This window comes from Hylobates moloch, unplaced genomic scaffold (assembly GCF_009828535.3).
Source record: "Hylobates moloch isolate HMO894 unplaced genomic scaffold, HMol_V3 SCAFFOLD_19, whole genome shotgun sequence".
Classification (NCBI taxonomy): Eukaryota; Metazoa; Chordata; class Mammalia; order Primates; family Hylobatidae; genus Hylobates; species Hylobates moloch.
The window spans coordinates 47,119,994-47,144,348 of NW_026652294.1; the positions used below are offsets into that span (position 1 = coordinate 47,119,994).

At 38.1% G+C, this 24,355-nt stretch overlaps 1 protein-coding gene across 9 annotated transcripts in view; it reads right to left on the reverse strand.

Annotated features, from left to right (window-relative positions):
- NCOR1 (nuclear receptor corepressor 1) overlaps positions 1-18,356 on the reverse strand; it is a 125,118-nt gene extending 106,762 nt beyond the window's left edge. For 7 of the 9 annotated variants that reach the window (XM_058431987.1, XM_058431984.1, XM_058431986.1 and 4 more), the window contains exons 1-6: positions 18,164-18,356; positions 11,970-12,083; positions 6,593-6,649; positions 4,902-4,954; positions 4,547-4,573; positions 2,413-2,479 (exon numbers count right to left, since the gene is read on the reverse strand). In XM_058431987.1, the coding sequence (XP_058287970.1) occupies positions 2,413-2,479; positions 4,547-4,573; positions 4,902-4,954; positions 6,593-6,649; positions 11,970-12,083; positions 18,164-18,229 (384 nt within the window). In that variant the 5' untranslated portion in view covers positions 18,230-18,356. The remainder of the gene's footprint in view (positions 1-2,412; positions 2,480-4,546; positions 4,574-4,901; positions 4,955-6,592; positions 6,650-11,969; positions 12,084-18,163) is intronic. The other 2 variants (XM_032139766.2, XM_032139765.2) reach the window with 1 other exon arrangement.
- Positions 18,357-24,355: the final 5,999 nt, after the last annotated feature.

The following is a 24,355-nucleotide window of genomic DNA, read 5'->3' on the forward strand; positions in this document are numbered from 1 at the left end:
TCCCTTGAACCCAGGAGGCAGAGGTTGCAGTGAGCAGAGATCGCGCCACTGCACTCCAACCTGGGCAACAGACAAAAACAAAACAAAACAAAACAAAAAAACAGAAACCCATTGAACTACATGAAATTGAGAATTAATGCTTTTAGAGAAGTAAGTGAATTATGATACCATTTTTTTTTTTTTTGAGACAGAGTCTTGCTCTGTCGCCCAGGCTGGAGTGCAGTGGTAGGATCTCGGCTCACTGCAAGCTCCGCCTCCCGGGTTCATGCCATTCTCCTGCCTCAGCCTCCCGAGCAGCTGGGACTACAGATGCCCGCCACCACACCCGGCTAATTTTTTGTATTTTTAGTAGAGACAGGGTTTCACCGTGTTAGCTAGGATGGTCTCGATCTCCTGACCTTGTGATCCACCCGCCTCGGCCTCCCAAAGTGCTGGGATTACAGGCGTGAGCCACCGTGCCCGGCCTATGATACCATTTTCTAAATAGAGAAGAAAAGACAGACGAACCTTCCATTATGGACAAAGAACTATCAATATATTTGATGACACATGGATAGAGGAAAGTGAGGAAGGGTTCATGAAAAACTGCTAACATGGTCATCTTAAGGAAGTGACATTGGAGAAGAGAATATTATCTTCCTCACAGTCCGCACCACACCCCACTCCCACTTCTCAATTACTCCTATATGTCTTCTGTGCCCTTCACCTTTTCTCCTTTCTACTGCTACCCTTATAATCCAGGCCAACACCATCCACCATCCCTCACCTAGATCAGAACAATAGCTCCCATGCATTCTTAATGTTGTAGCCAAATGCAAATTCTTTTTTTTGAGACCGAGTTTCGCTCTTGTTGCCCAGGCTGGAGTGCAATGGCGCGATCTAACTCACTGCAACCTCCGCCTCCCGGGTTCAAGTTATTCTCCTGCCTCAGCCTCCTGAGTAGCTGAGTTTACAGGCATGCACCACCACGCCCGGCTAATTTTGTATTTTTGGCAGAGACGGAGTTTCTCCATGTTGGTCAGGCGGGTCTCAAACTCCCGACCTCAGGTGATCCACCTGCCTTGGCCTCCCAAAGTGCTGGGATTACAGGCGTGAGCCACTGCACTCGTCCTGCTGAATGCAAATTCTTAAAATGCAAACCCAAACATTATGCAACCTCCAGGACAGTATACAACCTGGCTCTGGCTTCCCTCAGCAGCCTCATTTCTCACCACACTGCCAGCTCAGTCTACACTCCCTCTGGCTCCCAGACCTTCACTTAAGCCACTCCCTCTGCATATACAAGTTTGCAGAGAATTGGTTTTCCCCTGAAACGTCCCCTCATAATTCCTATCTGCCTTAGGCGTCCTCCTCAGTCATCCGTAGTCCATGACCACGGTGTGATCCAATAGTAGGACTGACCTGTCTGACTTCCATCACCTTAGGCTCCCCCTAACTACTAAAACCATATGGCTATCTTGCTCACCTTTGCAGAATGATATATGGTACAGAGTACACAGCCAAGCGATATTTAAGCAAATCGGTGAAAATACAAACCTTACAGTGTTTGCACCACTAGTGAACTTATTTAGCGAGTACCAGAATTACAACAAAATTACTTGGAAAGGAAAAAAAAAATACATGAACTAATTTCTTGCTTGGTATTTATATGTTCTTGGCAAAAAAAACAACTCAAGACCAGTAATTTAAGACAGTATCTGACCAGACTGGCAAATTAGAACATTAGACGTTTTCCACCAAATAAAAGCTGCTGACTCTTGAGCTTTACAACTCAAACTGTCAGGTCATTAACTTAAGGCACAAAGTTCATTTTTGATGTCAATTTAAAGAGTAGCATTTATTTAGTAGACACTTCAGTTTAAATGTATTAACAGTTTATCTGTAAAATTAGTATAAACATATTATGAAAATAAAATCACTGGCATTATATTTTCTATAACTTAATTCCCATGAAAATTATATAACCACAAAACTTTTAGACTGAAAGTCATAAAAAAATATGGAAAACCATTTGAATTTGAAAAAGCTGAATCCTAGCTGATCCCGTTTCTAATAAAAGAAAGAATAGTAATGTCTAATCAGCATGACTGCAACTTACCTACAACTGTTTGAGGCTTAAGAAACTAAATTATCTTTCATATTCTTTTAAACTACTCACCATTTTATTCTGACTAAATGAAAATGTTCTAGATAGATGACCAATGAAATTAATTTGATAATATTAAATGTAAGGTATGGTATCAAAATGTTACTAGAATTAGATTTAAGTCATATATATAGTTACTTTCTAAATCAGCACTTATCCTCAAGTGGAGTCAAGGAGCACTCTCATTAATAGTAGGAAAGTGAATGCCTAAATGAGCATGAATGGGAAAGCTGTACAAATTTCAGTTAACAAGGATAGGACCTCACCCTTTGTTTTCTTGCATGATTTCTTCTTTTAAAAAATAAAATGAGTTTTTTCCTCATCACCTGGTTTCTAGAAGAGAAAAATATGGTTGCATGACATTAAGAAAAAGCACAATTTAATAATGCATTCACTTTTTTTCCAGAGACACTGGAAAACAGGCAAAGATCACTTAAGAATTTATGATGTAAACAAAGTTAATCCTAATTTTTTTACCCTGCAAAATAAGACTTTATAATTTTTGCAAAAATTGGAACTGACTAAAGTTCCTCCCATTCTACAGTAAGACTTAATACAAAATAGTTAACTTTCAATTCGCACATCCAATTATAAGGCAAATATTTTCAAATTAAAATTAGTTACTTATCCTTCTTAACAACTCTGGTGACATAAACATCTTACTCTTTGGGGAAGGGAGGCAGAAGAGAAGGAAACGTTTTCACAGTTACCTCCCTACATCAGGCGCTAACCTCCCTTCTATGAGGATAATGTATACCAACATATGTAGAGATAGGTGACTTCTGCTTTAAACAGAAGATTTTCTTCAGTCACAGAATGACACAATCCACTCTAAGAAGTAATGAAGGGCAATGTGTCAAAACAGGAAGATTTCTAATATATCTTAATTGCTTTTTAAATTGGAAGCATTGTGACTTTCAAAAACAATGACATGCAGGTTCAAATATAAATATTTATACCCCACCTACTTCCAGAAAGGATTTCAAGCTGATTATTCAAATATAAATACAAAGCCAAGGCAAGAAGAAGTAATTTTTTGGATTATCTGCCACTCAGGACTAACAGTGACACTGGCTCCACTCAAATAAGTATGGACAAGCAGGAGCTGGCTATATGAAAAAGTAGCCAAGAGATGAAAAGAATTATTAAAATGTACATTTGCTATTTCATACAAAGCAAATGACGATGATGAAAGAATAGCTACTGAATGACTCATACAGGTGCATGCAGCTGAGGAAATATTTCAAAAGGTGTCATACAGGGAAGCATTACCATATACTCAGTTTGCTCTAATTTTAAGGATACGTTACTCAAAAGCAAATGATAATCAACAAATACAATCTTAAATGTTTCCTAGGAATTTAAATGAAGTCAGCCAGTCAGTAATCCATCTAGGATAGTGTGCTGAGCACTAAATAGGCAATGTGGATGACATGAAATAAATCGGACAGAGCTGCTCTCCAGACTGTATCAGGAGAAACAGGACACAACACAAACATAACAATGAGGCTTTGTGGGAAAAAAAAAAAAGTCATTAAGTAGCCAACTAGATCTTATCTGCTCTTCTACTCTTTAAAAATGTTAAAACAGCTAGGCAGTTCCAAAACAAGGTATATTATATGTGAGTTTTGACTAACTTACTTCTAAGGGTTCTCAAGATCATAGTAGCATCTCACAGAAAAATTCACAAATACATAACTTTTATTATGAACCACTTACTTAACAAAAGTTAAAATTATTCAAATTCAATTGTTTTCATGCATACTACCATGCAAATTATATTTGCCACCAGTTCTGCAAAGTAGTCAATAATTGCACATATTCTCAGTTAAGAAATTTTTAAAAAGAAAAAAGTAAATATATATATATATATATAGCAATGTGCTCATTAATAACCATACTAGTAAATAATTATAATGTTCTGGTTATACTTAATAAAACATATAAAGTAGAAATATCACATTTTTTCACAAACTAAGAATAATGCACCTAAAATTCTCTTAAAAGTATAATTTTTTTTTTAAAAAAAGATATCTATCTAGCTTCCTCTCTTACTTCAATCAGATTAAGAAATTAGATTTTCTTTTCACTTATTCTCTTATTCCAAAATCTGCATCCATAAAGGCCTGGTACTAGGATGAGCAAGGCTAAGCAAACTACATTCTGGAGCAGCCTCCTCACCCACGAGGTGACTGAGCGCTTCCAAGGCACCAGGACATTAAATGGCAGAAGGGTCTACAAATACCGTCATTAGCAAGAGTCATAGAAGGGATTTCCCTAGAATAGGATTTTGAATAATGATAAAATGATCCGTGGCACTTCTACTTTGCAATGGCAGATGTGGCTTGGTGGGGGACGGTGTCATCACTAGTCTTAAATGAAAAAGCTTCATTATCTTACTTCATCATGCGCCTTGCAGGTACTCCACTGAAAAAAAGACAAAACAGGAGGCAAAAAATTCAAGCCTCAAGGTAAGCCATTTCAATGTTAAGTATCCACCTTTTTTACTAGCAGATTATAAAACCAGCTAGTTTTATGCAATAATTTATTTCATTTTTTGGCCTCGGAAACTCAAAGCTGTTACCCCAACCCCCAAGAAGCCAGAGGAAGATAACATATAGTAAAACGACAGCAAATTACACAAATCTAAAACATACCTACAATATATTATAATAATGTCAGCAGATAACAAAAATATCTCTTTATAGAATACATGGTCTTTAATTGAAGAACTCCAAAGATGATCAATACTTACGTCTTGATGTTCTCATGGTACACCTTGGTATCTGATGGCTGGTTATAGAGTGGCTATAAAAGAAATCAAATATTTATGTATAAAATCTTGTACATATGTCTATGAAGAGACAAAGAAACATAATTTTAATGTAAGCACAGGTAAAGTACTAATGGATCTACACAATAACATGCCCTACCAAAACCTCCAAACTTTTATTTTTTTATTTACTTATTTTTTTAATTATACTTTAAGTTCTAGAGTACATGTGCACAACGTGCAGGTTTGTTACATATGTATACATGTGCCATGTTGGTGTGCTGCACCCATTAACTCATCATTTACATTAGGTTTATCTCCTAATGCTATCCCTCCCCACTCCCCCCACCCCACAACAGGCCCCAGTGTGTGATGTTCCCCCTCCTGTGTCCATGTGTTCTCATTGTTCAATTCCCACCTACGAGTGAGAACATGCGGTGTTTGGTTTTTTGTCCTTGTGATAGTTTGCTGAGAATAATGGTTTCCAGCTTCATCCATGTCCCTACAAAGGACATGAACTCCTCCCTTTTTTATGGCTGCATAGTATTCCACGGTGTATATGTGACACATTTTCTTAATCCAGTCTATCATTGATGGACATTTGGGTTGGTTTCAAGTCTTTTTTTTTTTTTTTTTTTTTTTGAGACGGAGTCTTGCTCTGTCGCCCAGGCTAGAGTGCAGTGGCGCAATCTCGGCTCACTGCAAGCTCCGCCTCCCGGGTTCACGCCACTCTCCTGCCTCAGCCTCTCCGAGTAGCTGGGACTACAGGCGCCCGCCACCACGCCCGGCTAATTTTTTGTATTTTTAGTAGAGACAGGGTTTCACCGTGGTCTCGATCTCCTGACCTCATGATCTGCCCGCTTTGGCCTCCAAAAGTGCTGGGATTACAAGCGTGAGCCACCGCGCCCGGCCCCAAGTCTTTGCTATTGTGAACAGTGCCGCAACAAACATACGTGTGCATGTGTCTTTATAGTAGCATGATTTATAATCCTTTGGGTATGTATCCAGTAATGGGATTGCTGGGTCAAATGGTATTTCTAGTTCTAGATCCTTGAGGAATTGCCACACTGTCTTCTACAATGGTTGAACTAGTTTACACTGCCATCAACAGTGTAAAAGCGTTCCTATTTCTCCACATCCTCTCCAGCACCTGTTGTTTCCTGACTTTTTAATGATTGACATTCTAACTGGTATGAGATGGTATCTCATTGTGGCAAAACCTCCTAACTTTTAGATTCCCTGAGTAACTGTTAATCCCACCTCCTGTCACTCCCATAATACAGTTTATAAATCCATTATTTCCCATAAGTATATTTATGCACAGATTTTTAATTTCAAAGTATTAATATTCCCTAATACTAGGAAGTATTAACCACTGTCACTATTTTAACAGTAACATTGAAAGAGCTTTCTAATTCTGTTCTTAATTCTCATTCTACCTAGAAGGATTAAATAGCTGCTCAAGCAAAAACAAGCTCAAGATGATGCTTCTGCAAAGCTCTGCAAAGGTAACCAAGTTCACTCATCATTACTTTAAACTTCATCTCAAACTCTGCTCAGCTACAGCTCTCTTATCCCAAAATAAATGGATCATATTCCATCTTATCCCAAGAAAAACTACCACCAAAAAAAAAAAAAAAAAATCACTAGAAATGAAAAAATTTCTTACTTACCAGTTCAACTTTTGGGCCAAGACCTTCAAAAATTTTATGAGCTTCTTCTGCTTTTTTCTAGAGATAAAGACATTGTTGTATCATATAATTAAAAATTACATTATCTAAGTGCAAAATCATTATTTAGAAATATTTATCTAAGACTAATCTATAGATGAACTTATCCTTATTTCCAAATATCCTTCTTCTACATGACAGTCTGAAATATGCTCCAGTTATTTTTTATTTTTTCTTAATTTGTAGTTACAATGATAGAAAACTCTGAAACTGTATTTTCATAGCTTTCCTCACTAAATTCAGTCAAAACTTAACATTTGTATTGGAAGCAATGCCTGAAGAATTGGTAAGTTTTTAAAAAGCAAATAATTATATTAAAAAACTGGAGAGAGGGAATGAAAATTCACTATTAGAAATAAATCCCCCAAACATTCTACATACTTTAACTCATATCATCTTTAATAGAAACTTAAAGCAATAAAATACCATAAAATGGCCACTCTTTACTGTGGTAAGCCACATTGATCTCTTTGAAGAAAAGCTGTTAATGAGCTAATTTTCTAGTTACAAGGAATCCTTAGTAATAGATGAACAGCAAAGAAAACCGCTAATTTGAATTATTCAAAGTGCTCAGTAGTTAAAAAATGAGGAATTATATGTATTTGTAACATGCTATTTCCTTTTTTTTTTTTTGAGACAGGGTCTCACTCTGTCACCCAGGCTGGAACACAATGGCACGATCATAGCTCACTGGAGCCTCAACTTCCTGGACTCAAATAATGCCCCCATCTCAGTCTCCCAAAGCTCTGGGATTACAGGTGTGAGCCACGGCACCCAGTTGCTGTTTTCAAAAGTAAAATAATCTAGACCAAAGTGTTACCTAGCAGAAATCTTCCCTTGCTAAGATTAATCTATCAATATTTTGGCAACAAAAATTTTAACTTAAGACCCTCATATGTTCGTATTACAATTTGTATTCTAAGTCTACAGATAGAAGTAAATAATTCTTCAACATACGTTCGGTATGTTCTATGTGCAAAGCACTCACTAGACACTAAGAAAATAATGAGTAAGATAAGCCTTCCCGCCATAGGAAGATGAGGGGTCTTGAAAGTCTTCCTAGAGAAAATGATACTTGAACTGGGGCTTGAGGTAACAGTGTGCTCAGCAGAAAAGACAAAACACAGGGCCACCTGACAGCAGGGGCAACATAGCAGGGTAAAGACATTACTAACAAGGGAACATCCAAAACCTCTTCTGGTGGGATATTACTAAGAAAAGAGTATGGGGCAAGGGCCAGACGGGTAAGCATGTAAGCATCAATAAAGGCTTGGGCTATTCTGTATAAAGTGGGAAATCATCAAAAGGTTCTATCTGGAGAATCATTAAATGGGATGAAAATATGAAAGATGGGTTAGAAAGAAAAGACTGAAGCGTGAGACTCAATAACTATGTGGGAGATGAAGGCTCAAATTAAGCTAATGATAAAGGTAGAGGAAAGAAGCGCAAGACCAGACCAATATTCAGGAGGTGGGACTAACGCTCTTCATTGATTACCTCAACATACATGAAGTAGCAAAGAGAGAGAACTGGATAATTCCTAGGATGCTGGCCTAGATGACCAGAGGTGCTGGCACAGAATATACTTCCTACCATCACCCTTTTCTTTCTTCTGACGTCACATTCTCTTGCAAATCAACCCATCAAAATATAAAGAAGGCAGGTCGCGGTGGCTCACGCCTGTAATACCAACACTTTGGGAGGCCTAGGCAGGTGGATCACTTGAGGCCAGGAGTTCAAGACCAGCCTGCTAACATGGCGAAACCCCATCTCTACTAAAAATGCAAAAATTAGCCAGGCACGGTGGCATGTGCCTATAATCCCAGCTACTTGGGAGGCTGAGGCGGGAGAATCACTTGAACCCGGGAGGTGGAGGTTGTAGTGAGCCAAGATCGTGCCACTGCACTCCAGCCTGGGCAACAGAACAAGGGTCCGTCTCAAAAAAAAAAAAAAAAAATACACACACACATACACACACACACACACACACGCACACACAAGATATTCTGCAAATTTCTCTAGTACAGCCCAACAATCACTTTTCTATACGTATTATTCTTCTGAAATTAGAATATTTACAAATATTTTTGGAACTTACAACTGATAGGGTAATATCAAATTGAACTGTTAAAAATAGTCTGTTTAGAGACTAAACAAACTTAGACTGAAATTTAACTATGATGCAAGTCAACTTTTCTCAGGAAGTCAACTTTAAAATTAACACTTTGGGGCAGTTTTTTTCCTCCCACTACCTTTCTAAATAAAAGAAATGGTCCCTCCATCTCTTAAGCCACACTTGGCTTAATTCCAACTAGTGTAGACTGCTGCCACCCAAGAAATAAGAGGGAGGTGTACTTCTGTAATTACCCCATTCCTCCTTGCCTATGGCGCTGAAACAGATAGGCTCATTCATTAAAAAATGCTAAAGAGGCAGGGAGGGCCTTTCAAAAGGCAGCATATTGGGGCAGAAAAAGCCTTGGGGAGTACATATGAGAAAGCCTGGGTTCCAGGCCCGCTGTGCTCTCCTCCTCCCCTCTGGGAGCTCCCTCCCTGTTACAATTCTGAAACTGCACAGGTACATGTATAAAACATACATAAGAAAGAAAAGATGAGGCGAGGCATGGGGGCTCACATATGTAATCTCAATACTTTCGGAGACTGAGGCAGGTGGATCGCTTGAAGCCAGCAGTTCAAGACCTGGACAACATAGCAAGACCCTGTCTGTTAGAAAGAAAAGAAGGAATAAAAGAAAAGAGGCCTGGTGCAGTGGCTGACGCCTGTAATCCCAACACTTTGGGAGGCCAAGATTGGTAGATGACTTGAGCCCAGGAGTTCAAGACCAGCCTGGCCAACACAGCGAAACCCCGTCTCTACTAAAAATACAAAAATTAGCTGAGTGTGGTGGCTCACGCCTGTAATCCCAGTTACTTGGGAGGCTGAGGTAGGAGAATTGCTTGAACCTGGGAGGTGGAGGTTGCAGTGAGCCGAGATTGCGCCACAGCACTCCAGCCTCGGGGACAAACCAAAACTCTGTCTCAAAAAAAAAAAAAAAAGAAAAGAAAGAAAGGAAAGGAAAGGGAGGAGAAGAGGGAGAGGGAGAAAAGAAAGGAGAGGGTGGAGAAGAAAAATGAAAGAAAAATAAAAGAAAAAAGGAAAAGAAAGATGACTTCTATAGTTGCTGTGGGTTAGAAACAGTCTTCAGCGTAGGAAGGCAAGTCTAACACTAAAACAGATTTCAGATTTGGTTTTCTTCATAAAATGAACAACAAACCAAATGTGGAAATGTTAAAACAGAAAGAAGAGGTGCAAAAGGAGTTTTCAAGTTTTGCTAATGTGCACCAAGAAACACTATACTAATAAAAACATCTATATATAAAAATTAAACACCAATTAAATTCTCTATTAGATCAGATCTTGTTCAATAGTATTCAGTCCTCAAATCCCAGTGAGGCAACCACAGAATTCATTAATAGTGTAAGACAAGGCTCATTAATAAATCCATTAATAATTATTACCAAATCCAATTTATTTGAAAAATAATTCATACTAAAAAAGAAACATTTTATAAAACTTAAAAAAAAAAAACTATCAAATCTCCATTGGTATCACCACTAATGCCTACTTATTTTATCCCTGAGGTCACAGTCACGAACTGGCCATGGAGCCCATGAGCCCACAAAAGTGTTTTGCAGCTATGCAGAGGACTTTTTTTTTTTTTAACAAATCAGAGATTTCACATAAAACCCCATTATTTTGGGCTTTTCTTAAACAAGGGAGCAACTGTATATCCTGGGCCACAGCCCCCAACTTAGGCATGGTCACCTCCTTCCCTTCCTTTATTGGATTTACCTTCATGTAGACTGCTGTGGCCATACAATAAATTGGACCAATGTTGAACTCAGCCAAGAAAATAATATTAATTGCCCATATTTTTACCTGCCCATAACACCATTACCACAAGTGTATTTCTGATGACTCTGTTATCTACTTGATACATGTATATCTAAATCCAAGATCATTCCTATAAATGTGTATTTATTTATTCAGTTTTTAAGTTCAGAAGTACATGTGCATAAATATTTATTAATTCACAGTTGCTTTACTTAAGGTCAATTTCCTTTCGGCTGTGGACTACTATAAAGTTACAGACTGTATGTGTAAGATAGACTGACAGATGAATCCACACACTACAAATCAAATCAATCAAAACAACAATCCCAAATTTCACCTGATGATCACGCCTTTAGCTAAAAAGCCTATTCTATGCCACAGTACAAAGCATATTATCATTTTTTGCACTGTGGACTTCCGGAAGCCCACTGTTAAACAGACACTTTCTTCATGTTGAGGTAAAATCAGTTTCCCTCTAACTGCTAGTTCCTGGGCCATATTCTGGCCAAAACTAACTTTGATATTACAAAAATGATTCATAGAATTCAGGCCTGGTTTTTCCGAATCCATGAATATTTTTAATTAAGAGTATGAAAGTAAACCTAAAAAAGCAAAGTCTACCTAAAGGTCAAAATCTACCTTGAACTTTGTTTTTTTTTTGAGACTTGAGTTTCGGTCTGTTGTCTAGGCTGGAGTGAAGTGGCTCAATCTCGGCTCACTACAACCTCTACCTCCCAGGTTCAACCGATTCTCCTGCCTCAGCCTCTCGAGTAGCTGGGACTACAGGCATGCGCCACCACGCCTGGCTAATTTTTGTATTTTTAGTAGAGACAGGGTTTCTCCATGTTGGCCAGGCTGGTCTTGAACTCCTGACCTCAAGTGATCTACTCGCCTCGGCCTCCCAAAGTACTGGGATTATGGGCATGGGCCACCATGCCCCGCCTTGAACTTTTTAACTGAAGTTCAAACCACAGCCCAACTATCAACTATGAACTAATGCTGATAAGAAAGTTGACTTCCACATGCAATGACCTATCTTTACTGAAATGTTATCAGTAGTCAGCATTAAACATCATTTATTAAGTGAAAAATTGCAGAATGGTTGTTTTGTATTATATGCTACCAAACTTCCTTGCCAGTATTCATATAATAGGAGACTCAGCTGACAAAACTTCACTGATTAAATATTTATAAAATATATAATGTAAAATGAAATATTACATAATTTAAGGCACAACTGTAAACTTTCTTTCAATTGATAAGGAAAAAAACACCAAGCTTCAGTCAGCCACAGTTTATGAACATTCAAAATTGTAAGAGAAATCAGGTTTTAATAAAGTTAAAATTATACCAGGATATATTAAAAACTGAAAAGGGCAGAGTCAAGTGGGGTTAAAGGCCTGTGCTGCCAGAAATAGTATGAGCTTACCCGATTCTCATCATAAATAATTTGGACAATACTGCGGTGTTTCTGCTCCACAGGAGGAGGGGACACAGGCTTCTCAGGCTCAGGAGGTTTAGCTGCCTCTTCTTCAAGCTGTTGCTAAGAGATCCAGAAAGAAAGAGTCAAGCGTGTGCTGCACACCACACCCAGCAGTGATTAACTGCTGGAGATAACACAGGCTACTAAGCTTTGCTTGCAGATTCTGTAGGGTAACCAATTAATCCACGAAGGTCTCATGGACCAAGAGCTCAAAGAGAATTAATCAGATTTATTTCATAACCAAACAATACAAATTTTCATAAGATAGAGAGTTTAAAAAAAAAAAAAAAAAAAACTAAGAGGAAGCATCCTTTAAGATTTTAATTCTGGGCCAAGTGCAGTGGCTCACACCTGTAATCCCGGCACTTTGGGAGGCCGAGGCAGGTGGATCACCTGAGGTCAGGAGTTCGAGACCAGCCTGACCAACATGGAAAAACCCCATCTCTACTAAAAATACAAAATTAGCTGGGCATGGTGGCGCATGCCTGTAATCCCAGCTACTCGGAAGGCTGAGGCAGGAGAATCACTTGAACCCGGGAGGTGGAGGTTGCAGTGAGTCGAGATCACAGCACTGCACTCCAGCCTGGGCAACAAGAGCAAAACTCCATCTCAAAAAAAAAAAAAGATTTTAATTCTGACAAACTTAAAGCAAAATAATAAGAGAAGTTAAATTTAATGAAGGTACTCTACATACCTCTATCACAATGACCTTTGACAGCACTGAAAAAACACTTATATGTTATAGATACACAGTATACATTAATATTTGCTGGGCAGAATATGGTAGAAAGGAGTTCAAGGGTTAATCCTTAACTCAGCATGGCACCATGCCACCCTCAACACCCAACCTTCATGTGTTACAGTGCTCCAGTCAAAGGGCAATCAACAAAACTACAAAAATATAGACTATTGGTATGTGCAAGTATAAAGAAAAAGCTAACTGTATTAGCGTGCCTGGGTTTGAGCCTCAGGGTCACCCTTTACAGGTGGTGTGATCCTAGGAACGCTTCTGGGTCCTTAGGTCAATCTTTTTTTTTTTTTGAGATGGAGTCTTGCTCTGTCACCAAGGCTAGAGTGCAATGGCGCTCACTGCAACCCCCGCCTCCAGGGTTCAAGCGATTCTCCTGCCTCAGCCTCCTGAGTAGCTGGGATTACAGGTGGCCACCACCATGCCCGGCTAATTTTTGTATTTGTTTAGTAGAGACAGGGATTCACCATGTTGGTCAGGATGGTCTCGAACTCCTGACCTCAGGTGATCCACCCGCCTTGGCCTCTCAAAGTGCTGGGATTACCACTGTGAGCCACCACGCCTGGCTCCCTTAAGTCAATATTAAGCAAACACCTAAACTACTCATAAATAAGGTAGGGATAATAATACTACCTATCATACAGCTTTTTAAAAGACTAAATGACTTAACATATATATAAAGCATATTACAACTATAAATTGTAAGTATTACTGAGTATTACTAGTGAAGCAAGCAGGGACTTGTCTGCTTTGTCCACTGCTTTTTTTCAACACCTAAACCAGTGCCTGATACCTAGTTAATGCTTTAAAAATATCCACATGAATAAATTTAGCATAAGTCCACTGCCTAAGATGATAAAAGAAAAATTAGGTAAAGACAAATTAAGGTTAAGTCTAGTATAGCCTATAGGAAAAAATTATCTATACTACTAAATAAGACTGATAGGCTGGGTGCAATGGCTCACATCTGTAATCCCAGCACTTTGGGAGGCCGAGACGGTGGATCACTTGAGCCCAGGAGTTCAAGACCAGCCTGACCAACATGGTGAAATTCCTTCTCTATTAAAAATACAAAAAATTAGCTCGGCATAGTGGTGCAAGCCTGTAACTCCAGCTACTCAGGAGGCCGAGGCAGAAGAATCACTTGAACCCAGGAGGCAGAGGTTGCAGTGAGCCAAGATCGCACTATTGCACTCCAGCCTGGGCGACAGGGGGAGACTCCATCTCAAAAAAAAAAAATAAATGAGTGATAGTCAAAGCTCCCAGTACTGTAAATCAGACCATGCCCAAATGAAAGCATAAAAAACCACCAAGAAGGAGTTTCTGAACCTATTCTGGCTCAGGAGGCTGCCTGATTCGAAAAAAATTAAAAAAATAGTAATAATAAATAGCCACTAAGAGAGTCTAAACTGTAAGGAACATTTCCACTTTGGAATTATAGGTACTCTTGCAGTCTGTTATCTGCACAAGCAAAAGAAAGATATTTGAAATTCTGAGATCATTTTTATGGTAAAGGGTTCTTCAATGATTCCCTTTCTTTCCTGCTTAGAGGGCCTTCTTTTAGAATCCTTGTTAAGGAATAAACAAATCACACTTTGTTCTTAGTACCCAAATAGCCCTGGGACAAAACCATTACAATTCAAAGGCTAAAAGCAAACACACACACACACACACACACACACACACACCCCTACTCCCTCCTCACCTGTTTGTTTTTGTTTTTGTTTTTTGAGACAGAGTCTCACTCTTTTTGCCCAGGCTGGAGTGCAGTGGCACAATTTCAGCTCACTGCAACCTCTACCTCCCGGGTTCAGGTGATTCTCCTGCCTCAGCCTCCCAAGTAGAGTAGCTGGGATTACAGGCGCCCACCACCACGCCCAGCTAATTTTTTGTATTTTTAGTAGACGTGGAGTTTCGCCATGTTGGCCAGGCTGGTCTCGAACTCCTGACCTCAGGTGATCCAGCCTGCCTTGGCCTCCAAGTGCTGGGATTATAGGTTGAGCCACCGAGCTTGGCCCTGTTTGTTCTTTTACATTAACTTTACAATGTATTTGCCATGTTTTAAAAATAAATTTAATTGGAATTTTAATGAAATTGTATGAGACATGATTTAGTGCAAGATGAACACACATTATTATTACTGTTTCCATCCAGCTATGGCATATTTCTTTGTTTTCTCTAGTTGTCCTTTATATCTCTCAATAAAATTTGTGGCTCTGGTACATTTCATAATAATCATACATTATATTTCATTATTTCTAATTATTATAATGGACTACATGTACATTTACTATGTACCAGATATTATGCAATATATTCATTATCTAAATCCATAAAACAATCATGTGATTTAGTTGGTGTTATTACTAGATTATTACCATTGTACAAGTAAAGAAAATAAAGACAAAAGAAAGAAAAGAAGAGACTCAGCAAAATCAAACCAATAAAGACTTAATTAGAATTGTTGGGCATATAATAAAAATTTAATACAACTCAATGAAAACAAAAAAAAATTTTTTTAAATGACCAGGCAGATTTGAGAAGGAGCCAAACAGAAATTCCAGAAATAAAAACATAATTGTTGAAATTGAAGACAGATTTGACAGCAGATTACATATAATTGAAAAGGAAAATGTAAACTGGAAGACAGGCTGAAGAAATTGCTCTGAATGAAGCCCAAAGAAGTAAAAAATAAGAAAGAGAAACAAGAGACATGGAAGACAAGAGTGATAAGATGTTACAACTAACAGGAATTTCATAAGTAGAACAAGAAACTGTTAGAAAGGTTTTGTAAAAAAAGATAATGGCTTGGAATTTTCCCAAAGTGATGTAAAACTCCACCCTTCATATTCAGGAATTTCAAGTTGGACAGATTTAAAAGGAAAAAAAAAAAAAAAAACACCTAAATGTATCATCATAAAAATAACAGAACCCCGAAGAAAAGAGTATATTGAAAACAACCTGAGAGAAAATTCACATTATCCATGAAAGAATATGGATTTAGACCAAGAGCTAATGTCTTAAAAATGGAAGCAAGAAGACAATGCACTAAGAAAAAATAATCATACCAAATTAATATATCTTTTAATAAACAGGCCAAATATAAGACAATAAGACAATATTTAAGTCATAAAAACCAAAACAAACACTGAATTTGCCAACTAAGAGACCTTCACTAAAGGAAATTCTAAGAGATGTTCTTCAGTAGAAGGGTGTTCCCCTAGATGGAAGACTTGAGTTACAGGAAGAAATGGTGAGCACGTAAGAAGACAAATATGTGGGTAAACATAATGAACACCGACTATACAACACGCAGTTTCCAGGGGACTAAGAATAAGATGAGAAGCAAAACTACAAAACTTCTAAAAATAATATAGTAAAACTACCTTAATAACCCCAGGGGGTTTTCATATAAAACCTAAACAAATTCTGTTCACCAAAAAAAACACTATCAGAATCAAAGACCCAAATATAAGGGTAAAACTATAAAATTTGTAGAAGAAAACATAGGTATAAATCTGTGACTGTGAATTAGGCAATGGTTCTTAGATACAACACCAAATGCAAGAGTGACAAAAGGAAAAAACAAACTGGATTTCAACAAAATTCAAAACTTTGTACATCAAAGGATACTATCAGGAAAGTGAAAAGAACCCACAGATCGAGAGAAAATATCTATTAAGTCATACATCTGATGAGGAACTAATGTCCAGAATATGTAAAGAATTCTTAGAATAACAAAAAGACAATCCAATTAAATAATGAACAAACAATCTAAATGAACATTTCTCTAAAAAGATATACAAATGGCCAATCAGCACATGAAAAGATGCTCAACATCATTAGTCATTAAGGATATGCAAATGAAAACTACAACTAGATACCACTTCACATCTCCAAGGATGGCTATATTTTTTTAAAAAAGGAAAATAACAGATGTTGGCAAGGAGGTAGGAAAAAATGGAACCTCCATACACTGCTGGTAAGAATATAAAATGGTACAGAGACTTTGGAAAACAGTTTTGAAGTTCTTCAAAAATTTAAACATAGATTTACCATATGCCCACTCCTAGATATATAAAGAAAATTGTAAAAATACGACCACACAAAAATGAGTACATGAATCTCATCACAATACATTATTAATCATAGTCAAAAAATGAACACAACTCAAATATCCATCAACTAATGAATGGATAAACAAAACATAGTATACTCATGCAATGAGATTCAGGCATAAAAAGTAACGAGGTGCTGAGACAAGATACAACATGGATGAATCAGGACAACACGCTAAATAAATGAAGCCAAATACAAAAGGTCACATATGATTCTGTTTTTTCTGATATGTGGCATATGCTAGTCCATAGAGACAGAGAATAGACTAGTGGTTGCCAGGGGCTGGGGAAAGGGGGAAATGGGGAGTAACTGCTAGTAAGTATGGAGTTTCTTTTTGAAATGATAAAAATGTTCTAGAATTAGAGAGTGGTGATAGCTGTACAACTTTATGAATACATTAAAAGCACTTAAAGCATCTATAGTCCCAGCTACTCGGGAGGCTGTTGCAGGAGAATCGCTTGAACCTGGGAGGCAGAGGATGCAGTGAGCCAAGATCGCACCACTGCACTCCAGCCTCGGTGACAGAGTGAGACTCCAAATCTGGAGAAAAAAAAAAATGCACTAAAATGCACTTAGTGTACACTTAGAGTGAATACTGGGCTAAAAGTGAAGTGACAGGCCACAAACTAGGCAAATCTTCTATACAGATATCTGACAAGGGACTTCAGGAAATCCTAAAAGTTTCAATGACAAAATAGGAGACTATAGACAAAAGACTTGAACAATGCACATAAGGAACCCAAATAACCCATAAACAAATGAAAATAAGCTCAGCCTCCTTCCAAACCACAGAGAAGACTATTTCACATCCAACTGAAAAAACGGTATCAAGTAAAGGCAAAAATGTGTACAAACCGGTACTCACATAAGCTGCCAGTGGGAATGTAAATGGTATTACTTCTTAGCAAATTTGGTATCATCTATTAAATAGTTCACTGTACATAATCTTGGGCCAAGCACTGCCATTCCTGGGCACAGGCCCTAGAAAATCTCTACATGTGAACCAAAAACCAGCATCATTGTATGGAATAGAAAAAAAAAATCAAAAATAGAATGGACAAACAAATTTCACTCTCTACAATCATATAATCAGACAGTGCAGCAAGGAAAATGAATGAATGTAAGAAAACCACAATAGTAGCAAAAAAACAGCAAGTCAGAATATATAAGGCATGATTCCTTTTATGTAAAGTTTTAAAATATGGAAAACTCAAAAATATCTTCTGTAAGGAGACAAACACATTCTTAGAATATATTAAGCAAAGACATTTACTTGTTTCTTTTTCAGTTTAAGGATCTGCTGTTCTACTTTTGCAATTTCTCGATCTACACGATCCATACTCTGTATTAACTCTTCCTTTGAAAGTTTTGAAGGTGAAGCATTTTGATCATCTCCACATGGTTGCCCCGAAATTGGAGAGGATGGAGCTTCATGTTTGCCTCCGAATGCTGGATCCTTTAGAGAATAAAACCAAGAAAAACAATTTATTTCTCACTAAGAGTCCAGATTGCCTTAAATGAAAAAGTCAGTTTTAAACCACAGCAGAGCCATATGTACTATGTGTCTAATGAAACTTTTAGTAGTAACTTTCATATTCATATACATGCAAATTCTCACCTCACTTTTATAGTTTAGATATACCATGTACTATTTTGAAGACCCTAAAAGCTATACAAAGTGAGGTGAGTTAGTGTTGATCAGCCTCTAGTATAACAATACTGAAATTATAGAGAATTTATAGGTAAATAATGCAATCATGACAAAGGAAGATACCAGCTTCTCAGCCATTTCCTTGCAATGGCTCTTCAAATGGTCTGAACAACTGGCTGGGAAATAGTATTATTCCAGGTAAAACCTGTGTGTCCACCCAACTTAACAACTATAACATGGCCAAGTGTTCCTATCAAAAGTTTTCAGGCTCTCCAAACCAAAACTGAGGTACACAAGTCAGAGAAGTGACCTAGGAAATTCAGTTGCTACTATCTCTAGGCCTACTTTCATAAAGCCCACACTACGGCATACCTAACATTTCCTTAGCCAAAAACATCCCATTGCGCCTCCAAATCAGCAGAGCTGTAGCAGAATGACAGCCCCTTCACCCAAACTCCACTACCCTCCAACACACATCCACATACACCCTATTATTTTCCAGTCTGCTGTAAAGACACGAGCAATATTATAAAACAGATAAATTTTAGAGTACTAATTTTACTTAGACTGTAAGAAACCTACAATGAGGGTAGTTCACAGGATTACAGAAGCCTAAAATGTATTAAATAATGATTAAGGAACTGTGAAAAGTCAATAGTTCTGAGTCAAGAATGCATACAGGAGATAACTGGACAGTTGCTTCAAAACACCTTAGTACAGATATTTCAGCTAATATACACTGATGAAAAGCCTCATATTCTGTAATAGTATGCACTGAATCTAAGAGGCCTCTTCTGGGAAAATAAGATTATGGATATACCCTAAAACCTGTACGATTCTGTAAGGAAAGCACCAATAAAAGCAATAACAACTCTAATAGACTTAACAGAATTAAAGCTCCAGTATCCTTTGCATCTGGCATACAGTCAATCTTTGGCAGCTTTAAGCCCTAGAGTTTACGATTCCTCTCTTAAGATGTAAATCCTTGAGGTCACTGGCTTCCAAAATAAACCAGTATGTTTCATCTAAATAAAATATCAGTGGCCAGGCACGGTGGCTCATGTCTGTAATCCCAGTACTTTGGGATGCTGAAGCAGACAGATCACAAGGTCAGGAGTTCGAGACCAGCCTGACCAACATGGTGAAACCCCATCTCTACTAAAAAATACAAAAATTAGCTGGGTGTGGTGGTGGGCACTTGTAGTCCCAGCTACTCAGGAGGCTGAGGCAGGAGAATGGCTTGAACCTAGGAGACAGAAGTTGCAGTGAGCCGAAGTTGCAGTGTCACTCCAGCATGGGTGACAGAGCGAGACTCCGTCTCAAAAAAAAGAAAAAAAAAAATCAGATTTGGTGTATAACCATCTTTATCAATCTTTTTTTCTCCCCTTCCCTCCTTTATCAGCGTTAAAAAAAATACAAGAAAATTTGTCTTCACATTGTCTTTTCAATGCTCGAATCTTCACTAACACTGTGAAAAGCACAACAGTTCTTAAATTCACTAAACCAGCTACTACTTGCACTAAATGAAAACTAAATGCAGAATGTTTAAATATTTTTAAGTCTTCATGTGTTGTGAAGCCTTTTTCTTTCATTATGAGATGGTGTACTCCTGAGAACTTAGAAATGTTAATGCATAAAGAAAGATCTTTGGTGAACCACCAGGACTTTCATGATACATTAATATCATTCTCCCACTATATGCATATGAGCAAATTTGTGTTACAGAAACATATATAATAGCAAAAGAGATTATATTTTGATTCAGCAGACTTCAAAAGTGCTCCTCAGGTGATTCTGATGCATGCCCAAAGAATTAATATTACAAATGAATATTTTCCACTGACTTCCTTTCTAAATATTAAATAACAAGAAACTAAATCCTCAAGTGCCTACTTATATAACAGGAATAGGATGGTGGATCAAAACAGACAAGATATCTGCCTTCATGAACCTTACAATCTTGGCTTGAAACAGCCAGATACCAATCCTGAAGAAAAAGAATTAGATTCTTACCTCATATCTTACATCAAAAAAAAAGCCAAGTAATAGCAAACATTTATAAGAGGCTTATTAGCAAATCACAAAAAGCCTCAAGTTAAAAAAAAAAAAAAAAAGGATTCACACTATCTTGGGTTCGGGAAGGCCAAAAGCAAAAGATATAAAAGACATTAGTTATTTAAAAAGAGAGATTGATGGATAAAATAAAAAACAATCTTCCGGCCGGGCGCAGTGGCTCACACTTGTAATCCCAGCACTTTGGGAGGCTGAGGCGGGCGATCACGAGGTCAGGAGATCGAGACCACGGTGAAACCCCGTCTCTACTAAAAATACAAAAAATTAGCCGGGCGTGGTGGCGGGCGCCTGTAGTTCCAGCCACTCGGAGAGGCTGAGGCAGGAGAATGGCGTGAACCCGGGAGGCAGAGCTTGCAGTGAGCTGAGATTGCGCCACTGCACTCCAGCCTGGGCAACAGAGCAAGACTCCGTCTCAAAAAAAAAAAATAACACTCTTCCGCTGGGCACGATGGCTCACACCTGTAATCCCAGCACTTTGGGAGGCCGAGGCGGGCAGATCACTCAAGGTCAGGAGTTCGAGACCAGCCTAGACAACATGGTAAAACCCCATCTCTACTAAAAATACAAAAATCAGCCAGGTGTGGTGGTGTGAGCCTGTAATCCCAGCTACTTGGGAGGCTGAGGCAGAAGAATGGCTTGAACCCGGGAGGCAGAGGTTGCAGTGAGCACAGATGGCACCACTGCACTCCAACCTGGGTGACAGAAGAAGACTCCGTCTCAAAAAAAAAAAAAAAAAAAACCACACACACAAAAACACAATCGTCTGCTTATCAAAACAGTAATAACAAATTAAAAAGGCAAATGATTAAATAGGAAAACCATTTGCAAAACATGCACTCTAACAACTCAATATAAAATAAACCAACAGAAAAATGGGCAACATATATGAAAAAACAATTTACAAAACAGGAAAAACAACCAATAAACAAATTAAAAATGTTAAATTTTACTAACAAATAAGTGTAAGTTAAAAACAATCATTCATCAAATTAACAATCTTTTTGTTAAACAATAGACATGTGGTGTCAGCAAGGATAAAAAAGAAGTGGGTACCTTTATTTATTTTTATTTTTATTTTTTGAGATGAAGTCTCACTCTTGTCCCCCAGGCTGGAGGGCAATGGCGCAATCTCAGCTCACTGCAACCTCCGCCTCCCAGGTTCAAGCAATTCTCTTGCCTCAGCCTCCCGAGTAGCTGGGATTACAGGCGCTTGCCACCACACCCGGCTAATTTTTGTATTTTTAGTAGAGACGGGGTTTCATCATGTTGGCCAGGCTGGTCTCAAACTCCTGACCTCTGGTGATCCACCCACCTCGGCCTCCCAAAGTGCTAGGATTACAGGCATGAGCCACCGCGCCTGGCCAAGAAGCGGGTACCTTTATACACTGCTGTCAGGAGTTAAGAACTGGCCCTACTCTTTTGCAGGACAATCTGGAAATACCTACTGTACCTTAAAAATCAACCTGGTCTGTAATTAATCATCCTAAAAGAAATCTACCTTAAGGAAATAAGTAATAATGTATACAAATAATCAACCTAAATAATGTATGGGCCAGCTGCAGTGGCTCACGCCTATAATCCCAGCACACGGGGAGGCCAAGGCAGGCAGATCACCTGAGGTCAGGAGTACGAGACCAGCCTGGCCAGCATGGTGAAACCTCATCTCCACTAAAAATACAAAAATTAGCTGAACTTGGTGGCATGCGCCTGTAGTCCCAGGTACTCAGGAGGCTGAGGCAGGAGAATTGCTGGGAGGTATAGGTTGCAGTAAGCCAAGATCGCACCACTGCACTCCACCCTGGGCAACAAAGTGAGACTCCGTCTCAAAAAAAAAACAATGCATGTCACAACACCATACTTCTGAACAAACAGGTAACCTAAATGTATGACGATTGATTAAATAAATAACTTTATTTAATCAATGAACTTTATTTATTCATATGTGGAATACTAAGTAGCCACTAACAATACAGTTGTAAACTTACTGGCACAAAAAGAAGCTAAGCACGTATTTAAGCAAAAGTAAACAGAATGTACAAAGTGAGCACATTAAAATATTCATACGGGCTGACTCTGGACACACTGCCTATGGGTTAGCCCTATTCCACAAGGAGCAGCAAAAACAAAAAACAAAAAAAAAAACACATAAAATTAAAAAAAATTAAAATTAAAATAATACACATACAAATAGGGAAGAATCAACATGAAAATGTTAATAACTTTTAAGTGGTAAACTATAGGTAATTTTTTCTTTCAAGCTTATTTAACTCTTCTATAAATGATATACCTAGGCTTAACATTTAAAAAAAATCTAACAAATGTTAGTTCTTTTTAAATCCTTACTTCTGGAGGTGGGCAGTTGGGAGAGAATGGGGAGAGGGAGATGGAAGGAGAAGTATTAGTTAGTAGTAGTAGTCATGGTTTACACTTTAGAGGAAAAAAGGCAGGACTAGAGTCAGGGGTCCTGGGTTAATTCCAACTCAGGAGGTACTACCTAGGTCACTTAATTTTTCTGAACATCCAGTTTCTCAACTATAACATGGAAATGGGTCACACTACAACACAACACATCCCATTTTAATGAATGAGTTTTTAAGACACTTTTCTGCTAAAAAACAAAATTCTATAGTTATAAATTACATTTGTGGTAATGCATTCAGCCATGGAAGATGACCTTTATTCACTATATTTTTAAATTTCTTTTTTTTTAATGCAGCAGAACATTTCTTATAAACCCCACAGACTACTGTACGATAAAGATATTTCACATGATAAGGTGGGTCACAAAACACCTAGAAGCTTAGCTAATTTCTAGCTTACAGCAAAGAATTTTTCCCCATCCAACTGACTATTTTGAAAAATTTCAAATTTACTTGAAAGTTGAAGGAACAGTATAATGGACACTCATTTATCCTTCATCTAGATTCACCAGTAGTTAACATTTTCACATATTTGCTTTCTGTGTGTGTCTCGGTGTGTGTGTGTGTGTGTGTGTGTGTATAACTTCATTTTAGCTGAACTATTTGCAAATAAACTGCAGATACATTTACTAATCTTTTAAATTACTCTTCATTGCATAAAAACTCAAAGAAAATGTGTGGGTACTTATTTATCTGCTATCAGGGAAGAAAGGGCAATTAGGCATAAAGGTTAATAAACACAGAAAAAAGATCTGATGGCAGTAAAAACATTTTAAACTTCAGTATGCTTTAAAAAAAGAAAAACTGAAACAAAAAGACACTGGGAAAAATATTAGCATATGTTGGTAAAAAGGTTAACACTTTACTGTTAAGAGTTTTTGAAATTAATTTATTCTTTCTATGACAAATATTTATTCTATATCTACCAAGTGTCAGGCATGTCCTAATCTGCAGAATTAATAATAAGCAAAGCAGAGAGTTGAGAAAGGTAAACATAGGCTGGGCGCAGTGGCTCACGCCTGTAATCCCAGCACTTTGGGAGGCCGAGGTGGGCGGATCACCAGGTCAGGAGTTCAAGAGACCAGCCTGGCCAACATGGTGAAACCCTGTCTCTACTAAAAATACAAAAATTAGCTGGGCATGGTGGTGCATCCCTGTAATCCCAGCTACTCAGGAGGCTGAGGCAGGAAAATTGCTTGAACCAGGACCCAGGAGGCAGAGGTTGCAGTGAGCCAAGATCGCGCCACTGCACTCCAGCCTGGGGTACAGAGCGAGACTCCATCTCAAAAAAAAAAAAAAAAAGAAAAAGGTAAACATAGCA